Source organism: Astatotilapia calliptera, chromosome 17 (genome assembly GCF_900246225.1).
Source record: "Astatotilapia calliptera chromosome 17, fAstCal1.2, whole genome shotgun sequence".
In the NCBI taxonomy this organism is placed as follows: domain Eukaryota; kingdom Metazoa; phylum Chordata; class Actinopteri; order Cichliformes; family Cichlidae; genus Astatotilapia; species Astatotilapia calliptera.
The window spans coordinates 12,366,177-12,388,637 of record NC_039318.1 but is presented as its reverse complement, the minus strand read 5'-3'; the positions used below and the strand labels follow the sequence as shown (position 1 = coordinate 12,388,637).

General features: G+C 40.2%; 1 protein-coding gene across 5 annotated transcripts in view; it reads right to left on the bottom strand.

Annotated features, from left to right (window-relative positions):
* The window catches only part of lrp8 (low density lipoprotein receptor-related protein 8, apolipoprotein e receptor), a 169,498-nt gene extending 147,488 nt beyond the window's left edge, over positions 1-22,010 (bottom strand). For all 5 annotated transcript variants that reach the window (XM_026146703.1, XM_026146706.1, XM_026146704.1 and 2 more), the window contains exons 1-2: positions 21,890-22,010; positions 20,985-21,110 (exon numbers count right to left, since the gene is read on the bottom strand). In XM_026146703.1, the coding sequence (XP_026002488.1) occupies positions 20,985-21,110; positions 21,890-21,956 (193 nt within the window). In that variant the 5' untranslated portion in view covers positions 21,957-22,010. The remainder of the gene's footprint in view (positions 1-20,984; positions 21,111-21,889) is intronic.
* Positions 22,011-22,461: the final 451 nt, after the last annotated feature.

The following is a 22,461-nucleotide window of genomic DNA, read 5'->3' as shown; positions in this document are numbered from 1 at the left end:
TAGCCATATAGTGTTTATCACAATTACTGTGACAGTTGAGCCCAAAAACAACTTTTTTTTTTAATCCATCGGAAGAGTTCAGCTGTGAGTTAAGTTTTAGAAACTGTCTGTAAATCTATCACCTTATGCACTCAAAGCCCACAAAGAAAAAACAAAACACAAATACATCTGAAAAACTACATCGACCAGCTGAAAGGAGAATACAGCTAGCTAGCATAGCAGCTTGGCTAAAGGATGCACCAATAATGTTTACTTCCTGTCAAACTGTCAATACCATCAGGCTCTGGAGGCGTTCTTTTACACAAGGGATACAGACCACAGATTTAGTTCCACAGAAATAAAATATTAAACATTTACCACATTAATCTGCTCACAATGACAATTTCAAGGCCAGTAAGCAAGTCGGAATTTCGGTAAAAAAATAAAAATAAAATAAAATTGCTGATGACTATTTTTTCCACCTGCTGCGAATCACCCAGCAGGCCAAATCAAAGTCTCCTTCTTGGAGTTAAAAAAAAAAACCAAAAAACAAAGAAACAACCCCCCCCCCCCCCAAAAAAAAAAAAAAACCCCTCAAACACCTTGGAAAATCTCACTCTGTCCCCAGAACCCTTTATGACATCACAAAGAAGATCTGAATAAACAACAGTGACCATAGCAGGTAGTGGAGCGCTGGTACCTGGAGCATGTGTGCCTGCAGCCTACTCTCAGAAGCAACAAGGGAGGAAGCAAAGCAGCTAGAGGATGTTTGCAATTATAATTAGCATATTACATAACGGCAGCATGTTTGTTAAATACCCTTTCTCCTGGGTGATGCAGTTCTGTCTCCATCACTTTACAACAAACTTCAGCTATATTTCTTTTGTCACTCACTTTGGAATTAGTCCAACTTACAGTACACAAACAAAGGAATGGAAGTATCTCAGACTCTCCATCCTGATATATTCTTTATATGCACAAAGGGCTCTCATGAGCACTCAGGTGTAATTCATAAAATGCCCTCACAATAAGCCTCGTATTTCCATTCTTCTCTGCTTCTCACTCTTTTTTTTTTTCCCCTTATCAGCAAAGATCCAACACCGTCTCCTTTGCCTTCCTCTTCCACCCATTCTCTTTCATCTGTCCTTTTCTGTCTCTCCCTCCATCTGATGTTACGCCACTTTGCCAGTGAGGAGGAGCAGAGGAGAAAAGAGGAATGAATCTGGGTCACAGGAGGCCATGCATCTCAAGTCTCCGCTCTGCCACAATAAAAAGGAAATTGATCTGTTCCTCGCCCGCTCTCCCACTCCCTTAGCCTTGAGCCTAGAGACACGCACACACACACGCACGCACACAAAGGCAGACACACACAGCTGAGTCAGTCCATGGAAACAGCGTTCATCCGCTTCGTGGATCCATCCTTTTTCCAAAGCAGCAGGTGCGCTCACACTGGGAGAACAGCAGGACACACACACATGACACACACATGATCTCTTCCCTCCAAGCCACCCTGTTCGCACAAGTTCATGTGTGTCAGTAATTCTATTTCACAATTCAAATGAAAGCAATTAACAGAAGAACTTTCCTGCACTTTACAGAAGTATCCATCAGTAAAATTCAAACTTGGGCCAAAGACGATCATTTTCCCCCATTTATAGTTTTCATAATATCATTTGGTAAATAACGTTTCAGAAGACCGTGTACACACTCCCATCACTCATCCCCCAAAGCCTGTAGTTAATCTTAAAATCAGCCATTTGCATTTAAAATTTATGCTGCTGCACACCAGATCTGATAAGCCTTGCAGTTGAATTCCTGAAACTTTAAGTTAAGAGATCAACCCTCCTGAAAAAAAAAAAAAGAAAAGAAAAAGAGGGATGGGGACAGACAGATCTTCCCTAGCCATAGAGCAAAAGAAAATACAATCATTTTCTCATTACTACGCTTCCTCGGTTAGTTGGGCTAATTTGGAGAAAACAAATTACCTTCTTCGACTCGAAGTCACCCCCACGAGTCCCGGACATCTTTATACTATTATTCCTGGTGTTCCCTGCCCTGCATGCATGTGCTCTGCTTATGGAGCTGAGAAAAAAAAAATCAGTTAATTTATGGTTTTTGTCCACTGCAAAACACAATTTGCTCACTTCAAAATGCAACCATTGCTCATGGAGGAAGTTGGTTACTGATCTCACTGTCAAGTCTGAGGGAAAGATGACGGTTTGTCAATATAAGTGTTTCAGCAGAGTTTTGTTTCTAGGAATGTGTGTGTGTGTGTGTGTGTGTGTGTGTGTGTGTGTGTGTGTGTGTGTGTGTGTGTGTGTGTGTGTGTGTGTGTGTGTGTGTGTGTACTGCTTCTATATTAGATCTTTATTTTCTGACCTTGAAGCCTCATTGTGGAAAGCTTCCTAAATCAGCGTGCTGTGGGTTTTTGCGTTTGTGTTGGTCTTTCTGTGCAGTGTACTCGTGTGTATCTGCTGCCCCCATCGATGCTTGGCTTAATCAATTAGTAGAGAAGTCTGGGGTCTATAGGGGGAAACGGGGAATGGTCAGGCTCCTCCATTTCCAGCTGGGGTCACTGGCTTTACAATCCTTCAAAGTTAATGACCATCTCTGGGAACACACTCTGTAATGTGCTCTCCATTATAGACACACAAACGCACACACAGGAGGTGCAAAACTCTTCATCACCAGGACATTTCGGAAGCATATGCAGGCACACACAGAGAGAGAGACTCATTATCCGACACACCAATCCATAGTCTCTTCATCACGGTGACACTAACAGTAGGAAGCAGGCACGCACACACAGAAATGCAAAGTTACAAAGGATCCTACGGTATGAAAAGGCTCATAGAGATATACACACTGTCACTGTGTGCACAGCATTTTTATTACTCCCTCTGCCACCAAGGTTATGAAAATAATGAAAACTTTACTGGAGGTGGGTCTCCAACCTAGAAGAGATTAACTTTTGCTGAAAAATGAAGCTGGTGCCAGTCAGGTGATTTCCAGATGACGCCACTCTCCTGTGTGAAAGATTCCTTCAATTTTCCCAAGATCCCCAACACCACTGGTTTGAAGTCTGCTCCAAACCATGACAGAGCCTCCACCGTGCTTTACAGATGGCTGCAGACACTTAGTGCTGTACCTCTCTCCTCCTTTGTATACATCTTGACGTAGGAAGGAAGTGAAAATGTCAAATTTGGATTCATCACTCCACGAGACCTGCTGCCACTGATATTAGGCCCACTTATGTAATTTGGCATAATTCATCCTTTTCCCTTGAGTAAGCGGCTTTTTTTTACACTTGAATGATTCATAAGTCTTAAGTGGCTTACCAAAAAACATTAATTTCCATGAAAATGGGTGAAAAATGTCCAAAGAAAACCGTTTAAAGACCTTCAAAAAAAAAACAACAACCTAGAGAACCTACTGAACTAGTGATGACTCAAGACCTCTGCCCAACACAGAGCTGATGAGCAAACAAAACAAGAATATTGAAATCTTACTCGTAAAACATGTAAATTCAGAGCTACATAAAATGGGACAGAGTGCTTGCTGCATGCAAATGTCACACACTGCTTGCTGCAAAAACTGTAGTGATAGAAGTTTTCACAGACGACCGATGGTTGTCCAAAGGAGAACGGCCTCCTTCGTTCATTTGGTTCAAAATAGTCAAATATCAGAAGCATGAAGCTCTCAAAATGCCATTTCACGCTTCTTTAAAATTCCCTTGCAGCTCCTCCTGCTGACTCCCTTGTGGTGAGCGTGAACATCTGTGCTGGAAAATTAAAACTTAAGACGCAAGCTTGGCTGCAATTCATACATCTATTTTTTCTTTTTTCTTTCCTCCCACACTGCATAGAAAGATGGATCGTGAGACACAGACACAAACACCTAGATTGTGATTACTGAGAAAGGCAAGGAGCCCCTTTTATCAGTTTAATCACTGTGTATTTATTTATATCATTGCACAAACATTTAAAGGATTTTAAGGAAAGTGGTTGAATATGTTGCAAAAAACAAGATAAACCACACATGCAAAGATGCATACAGACAACCGCGTGCACACACACACGCGCACATTTAGTCAAACCTGTTTGTCTCTTTCCTTGCCCCAAAAGAAACAACGCAATCACAGCACTTGCACACATGAACAGTTTTACCCCCTCTGCACAGCTCTTCCTGTTGATTAAAAGGCTTGCATCAGGGACAGAGGGAGAAAACAGTGAAGGGTTTAAAACTGAGGAAAAGGAAAGAGAGTGAGGGAGAGACTTCTTGAGGAAAGTCTTGTATCTCTCTTTTTCCAAAAGCTACATACAGGTGCATATAGTCTGTGCAAAGTCAATACAAACATTAACAGGTTTAAATTAGCTCTCCTTTATGTTACTAGGGGTCGGAGGGAAAAAGTTGATACAGCAGAGTATCGCAATATTTTGCTTGTGATATTTTGCTTGTGATATTGTGCCTAAAATATCAATATTTTATTAAACAAATTTAAATACTCTGGAAATACTACAAACTCGTCTCATCCCCATCCTGAGATGATGTTAGTTGAGCAGACTTACATTAAATTGACTCATATGAAAAATAATGCAATAATTCAGAGCAAGCAAATAGATTTACTTATGTAACTAAGCTAAAACCTCCATTTATGGCAGGTTTTAGTGCCAGTGTTGGCATTTTTTGACAAATTTTACCTCTGGAGACGTCATTTACCATAAGAAGGGTGAGAAATCACATGTGTTACAGTAATGCTCAGCATATGGCAAAATGTTAAAAATCACAATAATTTTGTATTGTGAGTAAAATATTGTGAGTATATATCTACAGCAAATAAAGTATGTTCAGTCTTCAGTCACTAGATTAAACATGACCAAGGCATGAGAATAAAGGCATGTTATAACTGTGTTTTTGAAAACAGTGTCTCTGAGATATTTTGGTTGGTTTGTTTTTAAATATAATCATATCTCTAGTGCTACTTTAAGCACTAAGACACACAAACAAACATGCACACACACAGACAACTTGCTAGTAAACTATTATGCCTCGATCCTTTTATGGATTTAAGGGACCAATTAAATCAAACATGAGAGCAAGCACATGATTAAAGATTTATCTGCCCAAGGTCCCTGCAGCCCCTTCCCTTTTCACCCACACACTCTGACACGCACATACGTACACACACCTTCTAGCACTCTGACCATCTGGGGATGTGGGAAGGAAAGCATTGATCTCATTAAAAAACAGACTTTACAGATTGCTGCTCTCTCTCACACACACAGACACAGACACACACAGACACAGACACACACACACACACACACACACACACACACACACAGACAAAAACATGCATACATTTGCCTTTTGGTGTAATTCACTAACTGAAGTATAAACATGCCATTCACTGAAATCAATTAGCCGCGAGTTGCTAACTTTAAACACATCTACATAGACTCTAGAGACATGGTACTAATATGATAAATTAAGGTCAACCACACAGAGTTAAACTTTCATTATAAAACACACACCTTGCACACACACACACACACACACACACACACACACACACACACACACACACACACACACACACACACACCATGTGATTTGTGACCACTGCTTTCAGCACTGACATATTTTAGATCTCACCCATTATTTAAACTTCTAGCTGTAGATGTACCATAGTGACTACAACAGCCCACATCTGATTCAGTCAAATTACTGATAAATGCATGTTGCAACTTTGGTTACTGACCTAAGATCATTTTTTTGTATGACACATCCAATTATGCCAAATATTTTGGGCAACTTTTAGTTTTTCCTCTGCTAAATGATGATAAATTGCTCACATATAAAAACACACATACACAACATAACTTTACAGAATACTTTGACAATGATTTTGATTATGAATCAATCATTTAAGTATATTTTCAACCAAAATATGAACGCCCTGGGCACCACTATAGCTTAGGGCAGCTCAATTAATCGAAATTTTAATCACGATTACGATCTGGGCTTTCAACGATCATTAAAAATGACTGAGCCGATTATTAGCCCCTCCCTCATGCTTTACTCTCGCGCTGCTCCGTGTGGCAAATCGAGCGCACCTCTCTGCATTTCGAACACTCGTCACAACAATTAAGAGGACCCGAGGGAAGCTCGGAAAGTTAAGCAGAAGTTATTTGGAGAGGAGAGTGACTGTCTGTCGTTGGTTGAAAAGAGAGGTTAGAAAAAAAAAACAAAAAAAAAAAACCTTCAGTGGTGTGGAAACATTATGGGTTCGTGGAGTCAGACGTGGATCAAGTAGACATAGTTTGTAAACTTTGCTATGGTGTCGTAGCTGCACCACAGAGCAACACTGCAAAGTTCACTAAACATGGATGTTTACATTTTTCATTTATTTCTTATATTGCAAACATTTGCACTGTTATCAGTATTTGCACACTATTTTATATTATTTTTTAAAGTCATTATTCAATACATTGTTATTGTTAAGCCGGTCAGGGCAGCAAGCTCCGTTTTGTGTAACTATTTTTAAATCCCTATAGAACCTGAACCACGTAAGCTAGCGCAATAATTTTTTTTGCATATGAAACCAGAGGAGTTGTACTTACATCTGATGCTATCAGCTTGTCCTCGGTCACGGTTTCCTTCCACATATAGCTTTGCAAAAATTGCATAAAAAGCGCTTGCAGGAACAAAAACATATTCCACAAACAGGCTTTGACGATCCGATCAGCTGTTCATAACACTTCGCACATTGAAACAGATAGTTTGCATGTCCGCCATTTCCTGCCCAAAACCGGAAGTGACGTCATTTTCGCGGAAAATGTAGTTTTTTACTTGTAGGTGTTAAAAGCCTATACTGGTGCTTTTATAAGTCATGTTTGACTTTTCTGAATAGTTTCTGGGATGCTTAGAACTGGAATTGCACTGTTGGAAATATTTTATTTTGATGCACATGCTGTTTTCTTTGCAAATTTGCATCATAGGATTGTTTTTTTGTTTTTCCTGCAGTATATAAAAATTGCTGTATCTCCAAAATAAAACTATGACGACACTCAAACTAAATTTCCTGTTGTTGTAAACTATTTTTTGCAACTTTTTTGTAATTAAACTTTTAACCTAAACCTCTTACATTTCTCCAAGTAGAAATATATGTAAAAAACAAAAAAACAAAAACGATTTTCAATTTTTTTGTAGTTTATTGCACTTTTTTTGCAATTAATTGTAGTTACTATGGACTTAATTCATACATATTATTAAAATATGGGCTATAACAGTTGTATTGATGAATAGCAACTTGAAATGTTCCCACAAATGGCACTACAACATGTAAAAAAAATTAATAAAAGCTCTGGCAGACTTGGTTCTATAGTAGGTCCTAAAGGGTTAAATAAATATCGTCAAATGATCGAGATCTCAATTTCAGTGAAAATAATCGTGATTATCATTTTTGCCATAATCGAGCAGCCCTACTATAGCTCACTGGCTTTTTTTGCTTACTGTTAGTATTTTATCTTTCATTTTAAAGATTGTATTTTGTTTTCAAAAAAGCAACACTAAGAAGGCATCTGAAATCATAACGTATTTGATGATAAATGCAGTGTAGCACTTGAGCTGAAATGAAACCATAAAAATACTCTTTGTTTGATTGCACATATACACTAGTAAGACCATCAATGATCTACAAACATATTGATGTGTCCTACTATTATACTTCTTTTAAACACTTCTTCAATGTATAGGAAATAATGTGCGTGCAAGCTGTCCGTCTTCCCTCTGGACTCTATCAGGTGCAAGGTGTGAACGGTTCGATTAGAAATTGATCGAACCATCTCGAGCGTGTTGAGCTGAAAGCATGCCGTTACTCTTTGAAGTTTATAAAACAGACACGCTCACATGCACAAATACACTCGCGCAAGAAATGTACTTTGCAAACAAATCCTTGCTTGAACCCCTCCTCGCAACGCTTTCTGAATGAATCTGTGATCTGAAATTTGTAAACAAATATAGAACCGTGTCAATGCAAGAACAAAGAGCCAGCTGTCTAAGAAAGTGCAAAGGCACATCTTTTACCACTTTCAGCCTCATTACTTGTGAACATCCCACTTATGGATGTTTGTCTAATAACAATATTAGCTATGTGGAGAAATGGTGGCACTGTGCAATTCCAATAGCAAATAGCGCTTCGTTCCTGTTTGACTAACAAACACAACAAATGTGCCTCATCAACAAATTATTAAGAAGTAAGAAAAGTTTGAATGCACTTAATTAGTGAATGAGGCCCAATGTCTCCTAAAAAGCCAAAAAACCGTGGCGTCTAATAAATGCACGTTGAAGTAAATGATGTCTGGCCAATTTTAATATTTCATTAAGACATTTCAATATTGCAGACTTTAAGCAGACGACAGGAATGAATAGAATTAATCAGGGAAGCTGTGAAGCAGTCTTAATTATAGACGGCAACTTGAGACTGCCTCTTTATATCACTCCATGACTCGCACAACTGAAAGGGAAATAGCAATATATGGCTGATTATTCAGCGATTACCATGAGATTTGAACTCCCGCACAGTTAAGTCCAAAGACAGGAGTGATGCTCAATAGAAAGTAAGGAGATGCTGGAAAAATAAAAATAAAAAATTGCTTTTGAACAACTTCAAAAGGGGCATTAATTTCATTTAACTTACCACAGCAGAATATGGATGCTGACGCAATAATTTGTTACTTCCATTTATCGCAGGATCTTCCAGGTGAGAGAAACAGATGTCCAAGAAGCCTCAGTAGTAACAAACAAATGCCCAGCTTTGAATGCCCATCAACTATACAGCCTTTACCAAAAAAAAAATCTGGTTAACAGTCTAGGATTATGTTAATAATACTACATACTCTACACATATAACTGCTGGCTAACCAGCAGTGTCCATCATTCAATAGTGCAATGAAGGTTAAATTCAAACTACAAAGTACAGGTACACACCAAAAGGTGTTTCATCCAAAGAGTGTCAGGGTTTAATTAACCTCTATGATCACTTATGAACACATCAACACACAAGAAACGGGACCAAGTGGTCTTGTCTGGGCCTAAAGAGGTGGAATAAAACCATTACATGGAGGAAAAAAAAACATCACTGTAACAACACTGCGGGCCAATTATGTTTAACTACTGCCTGTGGTCTATCACAACTGGGTCACTCCATGCTGAGTGAGATAGATGCATGTGTGTGTGTTATAGAAGGTCTGCTTTGCACATGTGTTGTTATGTGATGACAATATTTCCAGAAGATATCTTTCTAATATACACATTTGTTCTGGAAATTTGGGTTTGCAACTCAGACTTGTATAAAGGCTTTATTTTTTGCTTTGTTTGTTTTTTAATTAAATTTTACTCTGAGTTTTAATAATTTATTGTCTGGAACAGTTTCCAAAGCTGGGAAGGCAAATACATTAAAACATTAAAACTATAACAATAAAAAGTAAGTAAGGTTTCCATGCTCAAAATGCTTTATTTTTTGGCTTTGGGAATCGGAGTGTCAGGTTTTTCTTTCTAAGTCTGCTGAAAAGTACTTCGAACACTTCGTACTTCCAGCCTCCAATCTTCCCCTGGCCTTTTACTTTAAGAAGGAACTGGGAATTTATCTTGGAAGACTTCTTTTGGATGTTTACTTGTGGGGATTAAATGTTGGCTTCTTAAATATGGCTGTGGGATTTAGTGGTGGTTGCACCTGAGCGCAGCAGGCACTGCAAAGTGTAAATTCATGGGCAACAAGGCATGAAAACTTGCAGATGGGCCATGGCAGTTGGGGAGTCCCCCCTCCTCCTCCCCAAGCATTTCTTGCTAAACAGACTCGGCATTTATGGTGTGACGGCCAGGGCTTCACTATTAATCCTCTCCGAGAACAGCTAATCATACTACCGCATAATCTTTACGTTCCAACTCATCTAAAAGTATTGTGTGTTCCCACAGTTCTATTATTTGAGAAAATACAGTAAAAACAGATGTATGGATTCAGCATTAAGGGCCTAGAAGCTGTGGGGTGTTGGATAAGCCTCACAGAAAATGAGGAGGGGAAAAAAGTTCTGAATACAGGCAGCAATAGGAAGACGAGATGGAAGTGTTGAAATTGTGATGCCACATATAACGTGACGAAGTGGAGGGCATAGGCAATGACAGAACACAGCAGAGAAGAAGCTTGCAGATAAATGTGAACTGCTCATCGGTAATGGCGTTTAAACTCCCCGAAGTAAATGGTTTTCTGAAGTGATGCAACAACATAAAAAGAAATGTCTCACATCAAAAGAATTAAAACCCACGGGTCAGGTAAGATTCAATATTCCAAGCGAAAGCACAACATTAGCAAGCCGGGGCCACATAGATGGCATCAAGCAACATTTAAAAATTTGAAACCAAACAAAGGCAAAATCGCTCTTGTGCAAAGCAGCAGTTCATGGTATTCAGTCTCTTCATGCAAAACTGTGTGTGCACATGAGTGTGTACACCAGAGAGACTACAGGTACAGATCAGATTTTTGCATACGCTACATACAGGTCTGTCATGCTACTATGGCCATTTTCATCTGTTAATTCGATGGGTAGGTGTATGTGAGTAACTGGAATTTCAGTTTTCCTCCCACAAATCCCTGAAAAATGTTTTGGCTGATCATGTTTCTGCTTCGTTTAATTATGCTAAACCTCAGAGACCTGTCCAAATCAAACAAAAATTGTCAACAACAACAACAACAACAACAACAGGAGCTGACACGCAAAAAGGCTTCTGGACTCACTTTGTATCCCATCCTGGAAAATATACATAAACACATGCTTATGTAAATGTAGACACTGATTTCGAAAAGCTAAAGGGAACAAAAAGAGCTGTTTGGAAAAGCAGATATATAAAATAACACTGCAGATGCTGCAGGCACCATACGGTCCACTCTAAACCACACACAGTTCTCAATGCACACTGTTTTTAGTGATTTATATGGTTAGTATGGAGCCTAGAGAGCCTGACCAATATTAGCTATTTGCAATCTTATCAGTTTTAGCATTTATAACAGTTGATAAAGTAAATAAGATACAGGAGAAACACCCTTCAACCATGTCAACACGGTTATGCTAACATAATAACATAACGTGATGGTAAACTTGACCATTCTCAACATTATATAGCTTGTCCGCTGCAGGGCACTCTGCAACCTTCCCATCGGTAACGCCAAGTTAGTCGAACAACTTGTTTTATTATGTTTTTCCTCCATCTCTTTTTAAGCCATACACTTATGGCTTAAATTTCTAAATCTTAGGGGACATCTTTCAATTTAGCATGTTTTCAACATTTTCAAAAAACTTGACTTCTGACCTTGACTTTGAGGTCAAGATTACGAGATTTAAACTCATCTGAGATTTTTAGTAGATGCACCAATGGTATCAATTTGAAAATCCACATATTCAGAAGGTTGGTTCTCCATGCCGCTAGGCAGGCAGACGACAATAACACATCCACTGTTACTCTGTCCAATAGGAAGTGGACAGAGTAACAGTCTTGCTTTTCCCAGAATCTCTGAACATGTGGAGGAATGTTACATATCAACACTTCACATCCAATGAAAGACAAGACTGCTCAGTAGACCATTTCACACTTTATTCTCTTACACAATTACTTCTGGAAGGGAGATGTGTCCTGCATGAAATGTTGCCACGGATCTCAAAATGGTGATGGGCACCCTATTCTAGTCTAAACAACAGCAATTCAGTAAGTTTCCACTAGAAGATGGTTCCCTGTTATCTACTGTTCTGCAGGCAAATGTGGGGGAGTGTCTACAACTGAAGGACACCTATTATAAGGCCTTTATTATTCAGGGCTGTGTCCACTTAATACTACACTATATGATTATATGGCATTTTGATTAATATGAGGATTATTATAAAGGCACAGTATTAAAGCACTTCAGGTAATATCATTCTAACAGGAACCAGGATGTAAATGAAGTTCCACTGAACTATCCAAAAAGTTCTAATAAAGAAAAATGTTTTCCCCCTACATACATAAATGTACAAATTTACATTAGCATACATTCTGCAGTTTAAACACAGACAAACATCTAAAAGGAACCTTTGAGTACCCTGAACAACGTTCCTGGGACTAAATGCATTGGACAGTTTAGGTGAAAATGTGTGTGTGAGAGACAGAGGGCCTCTCAGGGCCCATTCAGAAGGCATCACCCTGCTTCCAAACATTCAGGAATTATTTTCAATGATGCACAATAGGACGTGGGGGTGGAGGGGACACGGCAAAAGAAGAGAAAGAACTGTCACTGCTTAAAACACTTCATTGATGGCGGGAAAGAAATCAAATAAAAAGGGAAACCTGATCCAAACTACAATCTGCTTTAAGATTTGGCTCCTCCATTGAAAACAGCATCTTTTAACAACAAGTCACAATCTTTGCAAAGCAGCGAACAATCCAAAAAGCCAAGGACAGTCCGCATGTCAATACATCCCATGAGTATCCTGATGTCGCTCTAGCAACTACAGTGCATTCGCTTTTTATGTTTTACTTCAAACACACTTCTAATAATCCCCACATTGTAACTCCGATAGGAAGTACTTTTTAATCTGATTTTGAGCGGAAGATCAGAAAAGTGCTTTAATTAAAAAATAAATAAATAATTTTTTCTCCTTAATCAATGGAGAAAAAACAGTGCTTGCTGTTGATTCCCTCCCCATTTCCTCACCCTTTAATCTCCCCTCGCTCTCTTTATGTTGACACAGTGTGAGCGCTAGGCGATAATGAAGTATCCTGCAGGTAAAACATTAGTAATGTGTGTATCCCCAAAACATAGCCTCGGCGTGCATGTAAGATTATGCTTTGCAACAGAATTTCTCCTGATAACCAGCATTACTGTGCAGTGGGTATATCATCAAAGAGTGCCTTATCCCTCCACCACCTCACCCCCATCATTCTGCGACACATGACAAGCAAAATCCCCTCAAGGTAAAAGACCCGTTTCACAGGCTTAAGAGCTGGCGAGGTGTGTGTGTGTGAAGAAGATGCGTTGTGTGTAATCTACATGAACAGATTCATTCAAAACAGATGGAGGGAAGATGACAAAGAAAGAAAGAAGAGAAACCCCCAAAAAGCACAAGTAGAAAACCAAGCACCAACCAGCTGATTAATAGTTTTTTTCCATTCATTGCGAATAATTCAAACAACTGATCAATTATCCACAATGTTCATGGCAATTATTTTGCCATCCACAAGACTTAGAACCTTGAAACAGGAGGAATTACATCCTGGATGAAACATACATATACAGTAGATTTGGTATTTAGATGCAACACAAGCTACTTCATGGATAAAAATTTAATTTGTGTCATGGAAACAGTAGCTAACATTTTTACACTTCTTTGTGCAACTATTCAAGAATTTTAGCATCTGTATCAGTTGGTGTTTTCCTCTTGCTAATGATGCTGAGATGTAAAGTTGGTTTACCAGAGGCTTTCTGAGAGTTTTGCCTTTTTTTACCCCCGACATCTTCAAAGGCTTTACCCATCTGCTTTCTTACAGCAGGTGCTGGGCCAGAAACTCGAGTTTCTCAGATGACAAAAAAAAAACAAAAAAAAACAAAAACAAAAAAACAAACAAACAAACAACAAAAACCTACATTTCAACACTATGCAAAAATACACAGGTTTACTCATCAAACTGGAGTCACCAACAGTTCCTACTTTAATCAAACTAAACTTTCTGTTTCAACGATCAAACACAACAGACACTTGAGTCGCAGAAAAAGATGGAACAAAAAGAAAGAAAAAAAAAAATAAAAAAAAAACATCACAATGGAGCAAAATCCAAACACGAAATATCGTCTGTCTGTGCGTTTACCTCTTTGTCCGCTCAACTCTTCCTAGACGATTAAGAGTATGGTGACCAAACTTTGTGCACAGGTATAACATAGGCCCCTAAGGGTTTTTAATCTATATCAGATATTACAATGTCATTATTTTGCCTAGCAACCAAATTTTAGCATTTATGAATCAATTACATCTTGTAAAAGCATTCTATCATTTGAATTTCATGATAACATCTTGCTTATATCCACATAGATGGAGTTACACATGAAATATTAAATATGCATAAGCTAAAAAGGCTAATTTTTAGCATATAAACAACATTTACCATCCTTTTGCCAACAGCATGAACGGGCTAAACAACAGAGCATTGACAAGTACTCATGAAGCATAAGTCAGAAATTAAAGTAGGAGCATTGTTAGAGAGTTCTTCCCCCCACTACTTAAATTCTGTGTAAAAACTTATGATGAAAACTTTTGACATGCTGCACTTAAGTGCCCTATCTTGGTGTCAGCTGAGCAGACTGGTATTAGCGGCCATGTTTTATTCATCAGCATTCTTAGTTGTCATTGCATATGCCTTATCCTGACTGCATGTACAAGGCAAGAGAGCACACGGTGAAAAACAGGATTACAGCAAATGTAAATAATAAACTGGAAGCACATGAAGATATTCGCTTAATCTGAGTTGGGGATTAATGTCATGATACCCTGTCAGACATGGCTAGGTTGGGGGGGGGGGGGGGGGAGCGCATAATAACTACAACACAGTCAATGCATAGCTAAATATAAGCACGCACACACACACAAGCGGTGGGGAATTAGGATTGTAGTGTTATCGGGGTTTGACTTTGAACAATATGTGACTTTGCAGTCGAGCGGGCAAACAAAAACAGGTAATCTTTCGGAAATGGCACAAGCTAATTCTGACAAAACAGACACAAGGGAGAGGGAGAGTGTAAACACAATGAAATAAGTGTAATGATACCACCAGAACTCACAAACTACTGCAAGAGAGTCACTTTGCAGAGGAGCAGGAACCAATTTTGGATTTCCAAAATATGTAAATACCTTATACTAAGCACAGGGATCAGCCATGTGTGACTGGTATCAGGTCCTAAAGCTAACGATGAAGGTGTAGTCTCACACTAATAATAACACTAACTAATAGGATTGTAAGTACTGCAGACAGACAGTAAAGTCTCAATTTATTACACACACACACACACACACACACACACACTATTTTTTTTTAAGCGTGTTTGTAGGCTACATTTCCTTCATGTCAATACAAAGTCATTATTTCATACACTCAGAGCCCTAACGTGCAGGAAACGATGGAGGCAGCGAGGTGTAAAAAATGTCCACAAATGAGCAAGAAAGAGCGGACCAACAGATGGACACACAGGCAGAGCGAAAGAAAAAGAAGGCAGAGTTAGCGCCTCAGGCCAGCACTGACCCCAGCTAAAATTACCCTGCTGCTGTTTTGCACCACTGCACCCAACACTTATTCAACACACCAGGTACTGTTATAGTGTAGAACATGATACAGGCTCTGACAAAGGTGGCGCCCTGGCAAATTCTGGGGGTTGTCATCTGTCAGGTGAGCAAAGCTGCATGGGAGAAACTGTCCATCTGATTAAGTTTCATATTTATAATCTTAACAGAAATTTTTTTTGTATTAGGATTAGCCAGGCAGAATTCTTAACCTTTAATGTGTTTTTAAAAAAAGCAAGATAGGGGCAGTTTTTCATATCAATAGTGGATAAGGACACTGCTTTACTTTAGATCTGAATAAATTACCTTTTTCATTGATACAAATACTGGCAATCAATACATTTCATACATTTCTTCTGAAAACTGCTACACAGAACTGCCATCACTGTGAAATGCAGCTTCACAGATTCTCACCGTTTAGCTTCAAGACTGATAGAATTTGAAGACATTAATCTGCAGTCTGTAGTGGCAGTTAAAAATTACAGTCATATACATGGTGTCTGAGTGCAGAATACAAAGGGAGTAATGTGCAACTTTATAATAAAATAAAAATACATGAGACTCAAATTGCAGTAAAAGCAAAAAATAAACAGTTTCTAAAGGACAGCCTTATCTTTTTACTGACAAGCTTTTTCTTCAGTATGCAATACTTATCCGTTTCACAAACACAAAATTAGAGAGCTCCACAGGGCCTCAATAGTCACACCGCACAGCAGTGGGGTTCCTTTTCTAAAGATTAGTGCAACACTCCATAATCGTATGCACACACAGCTATAGGTCCTCGGTGCCAGCACAGGAAACTAAAAGATGACGTGACGTGTCACTCACACCCCATGTGTGGTAGTGTGTGGTTGACCTGCTAAGAAGCTGGACTAGAAACACGTTCAGTGGTGGAGTTAACCCTGATATCAGATCGGTGGATTTCTGCTGTTTTAACCTAGACAAGTGCAGAGTCTGTGTGTGTGTGTCTCTGTGTGTGTGTGTAATGTATTAAGCTACTGGTGCCTGCAAACTCATATTCCCATTAAAAGTCTGACCCCAGCTGTGAGAGAAAGCCATGTGTGTGCGTTCATGTGTGTGTTTGGGTCAGCAGGTGACCAAATGTGTTTTGGTGAGCCTATCAGTACAATGCCTTTTATGCCTGAAGCGTTTCTCTGCAGTCTCTTATTACAGTGTCATGTGTGTCTGAGTGTGTGTGCCTGTTTTTGTGTGTGAGACAGAGAGAGGCTGATTCCACACACACCCACAGAAGCAGCGTGAAATGTGTTGTGATGTCTCCGCTATGGGAAGCTGTTTTGAGACCACAGAGGAGACGCTCCCCTTCTCTGACCTGCTCAAACTCATTGTCTTGCTGTGACACACGAGCGCGCACGCGCACACACACACACACACACACTGATTGCTAATTTTTTTTACCTCCATCCTTATGTCTTCTGTCTTCCAGCCGCTGCTTGTAAATGTTCTGAAACATTAGGTCCTCTGAGTTCATTGGTGGTTTACGATTTTGAATCAGTGCCTATCCTCTGGCTGAACGTGTTCCAGCAGCGTGTGAATCATTAGTAAAGGCTGCAGAAAATGCTTTCAGATCAGCAGTGAGTACGCCCCTGCATACCGCTTGATGTTGAATAAGTCACACCTGTATCACTTCTCAAAACTTGCTGATTTTTAGTTGATCAGCAGACATTTCCTCCAATGAACAGTCACTGAAACTCTGAACTTACTAAGAACATGAAACCACATCCTTTAGTCAAATAATTATTTTTTGGGGTTAGGGTTTAAGCAGGTTAGCCACAAGCTTTAAACTATGAATCCAAATGCATGAATGCAAAGTCCCAAAAGTGAAGTACAGAAGCAGCGTGAGTGTGATGATACAGGGATCCATTAGTGCAAGAAGTGTTGGGGAGATAACATTTATAGATGGCACTATGAATATCTGTGGATATACCAAAATAATGACTGAGGGGGTGACTTCCACTCTAGAAAAACCAGGCAAAGGAGGGTTTTTAAATGCTTGGACTGTTTCCCTATTGGACGCCTACTAGGGGTTTCTTTTCTGATGTGAGTGGCTTCTGTCATATTTTGGGCCTGCTTCCTGAACAAAATGACTTTGTGTGCATCAGAAGTTAGTGAGGTTGATCTCCTACACAGTTTACTGGGACTAAAACCCAAAACCTGTTCTAATGTCTGTCAAAGCACATCTTTTCTACTTTAGTTGAGCACTCAAAGCTATTTATACAACATTCCCCCAATAACAAAAGCACTTTTTTCTACCCCAGAGCTTCCTACCTAACATTCACACACATTTATGCTCTGATGGTATTGGAGAGGAACTTGGGGTTCAGTATCTTGCCCAAGGATAGTTTGGCACATAGGCTAATCAAATCAAATAACCAAACTTAAAACCTTAGTAAATGACCTGCTCTACTTCCTGAGCTGCAGCCACCCCAGTTGAGCGACCTCTGTAGTACGAACCTGTTGCAGTGCTGCATCTCATAGTACCATCCACATACAAGTAACTCTCAAAAGTTCTAATCTTGATTTTGTGGCTGATTAGAAACGTACTAATATTAATACCGTCAATCCTTAAACCTGTGAACTTTTAATATTAGGCTTAACTTCAAAGTAACTGACAGACCATCACAGTGCCACGTGATTAAGACAGTTTGGAAGAGAGGAATCTACAGTAATGCAAAAGAGGAAGAACAATTGAAATCTAACACAGAGTCCTGATGTGGAATGATTGTACAGTAGCACTTGGGATTAGACGTGATTAAATCCACTTAAATCCGCTGTTAAAACGATAAGGGCTTTTTTCTGTATGTTCCACAGCTGAAATATAGGTCACACAGAGCCAAGCAGAGATACAGAGTTGATGCACACACATGTGCAGCAGTGTTCTGTTCCCTACAAAGAAAGCGCGTGCACAAAATCCAACTACCACCACCACCTCCATCACCACTTTACCCGTCTCCCAGGGCAACAAGAGCAGAATCTACCAAGAGGCATGTTGAGAATGAAGGAGAGGAGAGGGGAGGAGAGGAGCAGGAGGAGGAAGGAAAAGAGAGAATGAAAGAACAGGGAGACGGACACAAAAGACAACCCAATCTACCAAGACTTATTCTAATAAGCTGCTAGGAGGAGGATACTATAGGGGTAATCCCTGCTGTGGGACACCCGCCTATGGGCGAGTGTGGATAATATGGCTACCGTCTGATGGATACAGATAATGGAGTACATGCTCAGACAGTCATATCTGGCCTTGGCATGTGTAAAAGAATGATGTCTGGTTTATTTACATACAAACTACTCCCTAAACTCTATGTGACAAACGCATGTTCGCATGTAGGTTTTCATGCAGTGTCCTCCTTCAGTGTTGCACACATGAAATTTAAGTAATTCCTGCTTCCAATTTGTTCAGAAACCAAATTATACAATCGACTTAGCCAATAACCCTCCAAGCTCGAGGAAACATTGATGTTTGGGATAAGTTCTCCATAATAAACTGTTTAAATCTCATGCAGGGAAACTGAGAATAACTAGTCCCATGTCCACACAATTTTACACAGTATCATTTTTTTTGTATTCTTTGGCTAATTTGCCATAAAAGAAATCATGTTAAATTACCAAAGAGCACTAAAAGGGTTCTTTGTGAATAAAAGTGTGTTAAAAGATGCCTGTACCCTGTTTAGCCTATCCCACCATCATAAGTGACAGAAAAGTTTATTATTTGGCTTCGCTGGGTTTATTCTTCCCACAATTGTGCTGTAGACCTTCTCCATGCTGCCCCCCACTCTACAAAATTACTTGCTTCTATTTTCCTTATCATAGCTGCCCTACAGCATCCTGTTCCTCCCAATCATATCTGCCCCTCCTCCTCCCCTTCAACCACCACCTCCCTCTCTCCATAGGGCTCATGCTGGGTGGGGAGGCAGCAGTGGCAGTGCTGGCATCTGTTCGAAGGGCTGGTGCGTTGCCAGCCACCGAGCATCACTCCGGCAGCCACTGTTGGATTTATCTCCAACCTGTCAGCTGATGCTTTTTGTGGGCGTTAAGCTGGGCGGGCATAACCTTTTTTCTTTTCTTTTTTTTTGGGTGGGATGGGGCATTCACACTGCCAAAGTGGCCACAAGAGACTTGGGGGTGGGTGCAGAAGTGAGAGAAGTGAGTGGCTTTTTATTTAAAAAAAAAAAAAAAAAAAAAAATCACTTCCAGCACAAGCTGAGGGCTGAAGCTCTCAAAGAATAGAGCATAAAGCTGTTAGGAAGGGAGAGCGCAAGCAAGGGATGAAGAGTATATAAGGCACAGTGAGAGGGGCTTGAAAAAGTAGATAAAAGGTAGAGTCTGAGCAGGAGAACAGATCAAGAGAGTGACAGGGAGCCCAGGAGGAAATCAAACCCACATCTGAAGCTTACAGGAGCACATTTCTGGTGCATACAGAGCAGCTCAGTTGAAAGGTCATTCTGTCACCTTGTGGCTTAAGTACCATTCTAATGCTTTTTAAAAAAAACAAAACCCAACCCATACTCAATTAAAAAGTAAACCCAACCTGTTAGACTGAAGCGGAGCTCATTAAAATCCAATTCAGCTACCGTCGAGTATTGCCCACTAAACGTCCAATAATACCAATCAGTCTCCGCAGTCAGCGACACGCGCCTGTAAATGTCACGGCATTCCTGCATGAAACTCTCGAGACAATCAGCAGCAACCGGCGTGCCAGAGGACGGAGTCATGCGCTCGGTGTGCTGGTCCCTGCCATCAGTGAAGAATCAATTGGCCGCTAATGGAACCATTCGAGCAATTAGTACCATGACAAATTCATAAGCGATGATTAGTAAAGTTGGTTGTCAGTGCAATTTCCTGATAGGATCCAGTTCAGAAGCATAAGCTACCAACCCCCATTCCCCTTCCCTAACATAACACTAATACAATAACCGAAGGCCAGAAAAGCAGAAAATTAGTGGTTAGCCCCATCAAAGAGCCCGAGTACTTCAGAAGAGCCGGCATTACTCAGCATTTAGATGTCATGTAACATAACCCTGAAATGCTATCGCTCCCTTTCACATAGGACTCCATCTGTGAAACCATGCTAGATGAATTATGAGACTGTAAAACGCTGAGAACTGATAACCAGACTGACATTATCTCCACACAGCCAGAGAAAAATTAAAAAAAGAAATCATCTTTTGAAAAAAAGAAAATCTGCTCATGTCAGAGGTTTGCTTAGTAAAAAAATTCCTGTGGCCATGTGACTTTGATCCAGGATCAACAGTTTCTGCGCTCTATTGTGTAGAACAACTGAATGGGAGATTCCAGAGCGGCCCCAAGCAAAATGATTAGGAGCCAACTCTTAGTATAACTTCATTCATTCCAAAGTTATATTTGGAATTTAATCGGTTATCTACAGCATCCACCATTATCCATTCATGTGCATGTCTTGTTCTGGAAAAAAACAAGACATGCACTCCAGACTGCAGTATTTAGACACTGAAGCCTGCCGCTGAAAATCCAGAGTTCATCCAAAGGCGCCTGCTCCTATGGAAGCAGGAACGCAACTATATGTCACGGCAGGTTCAAACTCCAGGAAGCAGCGAGCAAAGGAATTATTGTGTTTAGTCAGCCAACACAAAAGACTCTGTACGGGCTACTTACGACAATTCTCCTCATCGCTGCTGTCGGGGCAGTCATCATCTCCATCACATCTCCACACGATCGGGACGCACGCTCCGCTCTTGCATTGAAACTGCCCGGTCTCACACTCTGACTGCGTGTGAGTTCCTGTGTTTTGAGGGAAATATTTTTTAAAAAAAGAAAGAAAGAAAGACAAACTGTCTGTCACTTTCATTTCTCATTTAGAGATCACATTATGAATTTCACAGGAGTGAATCAGAGAAACAAAAATGCAACAAATTACAAACAAGTTTGGGAGGTTAACTGACAAACTTTCATTTGTGACTAATGAAAGTGGGAAATTGGTAAAGTTGCCCCAATTAATAATGTTGCTGCTGTAATCAAGTAATAATTCAAGTGTTTTTTAAATGCCAACTATCCCTTTTTCCACCATGACTGTAATGGGCATGCTGTTGTTTATGTACCACTATGCCACCTTTGGTTAACTTAGGTTGCTGCCGAAGTTCCTGCTGGCACTTAAACATTCAGACCAATTTCAGGCTATTTCATCTGTTCAAAATGTTAGCTCCAATTACAAAGAATGCATCCAATGCACACCATTACAATCTCCACTCAGCGACCACATCACCACTGACAGCCTTTTTCCATCTTCCAGCATCAGCTAGAGAGCATGTGCTGCCCTTTATTTCATTCATTGTCACCTCCTACCGCCGTTAATAGCAGTCCAAATGCGGACATAAGTATGTACGCACGATGCACACAGCACATTATCTCGGCACTTAAGAAGACGCCGATCGCACTGACAGACAACTCGTTTGTTTTGTTTTGTTTTTCAAACAGGCAACCCAGATCCCCTGAGAAAGCGTTGCCAGTGTCCGCGCTGCGATGCAAATTCACCCCTCTATACCTCGAAACAAGTCCCCTACCTTTAGCGCAATGGAGGTCCAGGAGTAACAGATGTAATAGCACGAGCTTTCCGACCTCTGTCCACATCGTTAGATCCTGGGGGGCTCCGCGGTTGTCCGCATGTAAGTAAAATTTCCTCCCCACCCACCCCAAAAAAAAAAAAAAAAAAAAAAAAAAGACAGTGTGAAGAATCTCCAGCGAGTGACTCGCTCCGTGCTGCTCTGCCAGCCTGTCTGCTCGGAGTGTGTGAGTGTGCTCAGCCCGGCTTGCTGCTTTCTCTCCCTCTGCCTCGGCTGCAATTTGAATCAGTGACGCTTATGGGCGGGATAGTTTCAGCGTGTGATGGTGCCTGCGGTTAAAGTAGTAGGTAGGAAAAAAAACTACGTGGTTGGCTGCTAGCCAGAGGAGACACATCTGCAGAAAGAGCTGAGTCACAGTCATTTTTCTTTTATTTCCTATTGAGCATTTTAGTAGCAAACCGAAAGTAAACTGCTAAATAAATAGTTCTGACTTCCTCATCTTGAGTTAGCTGGAATGATATATTTGCCGGTAAGCTAGTCAAAGGCTTAAAAATGTAGCCAAAATTAAGGAA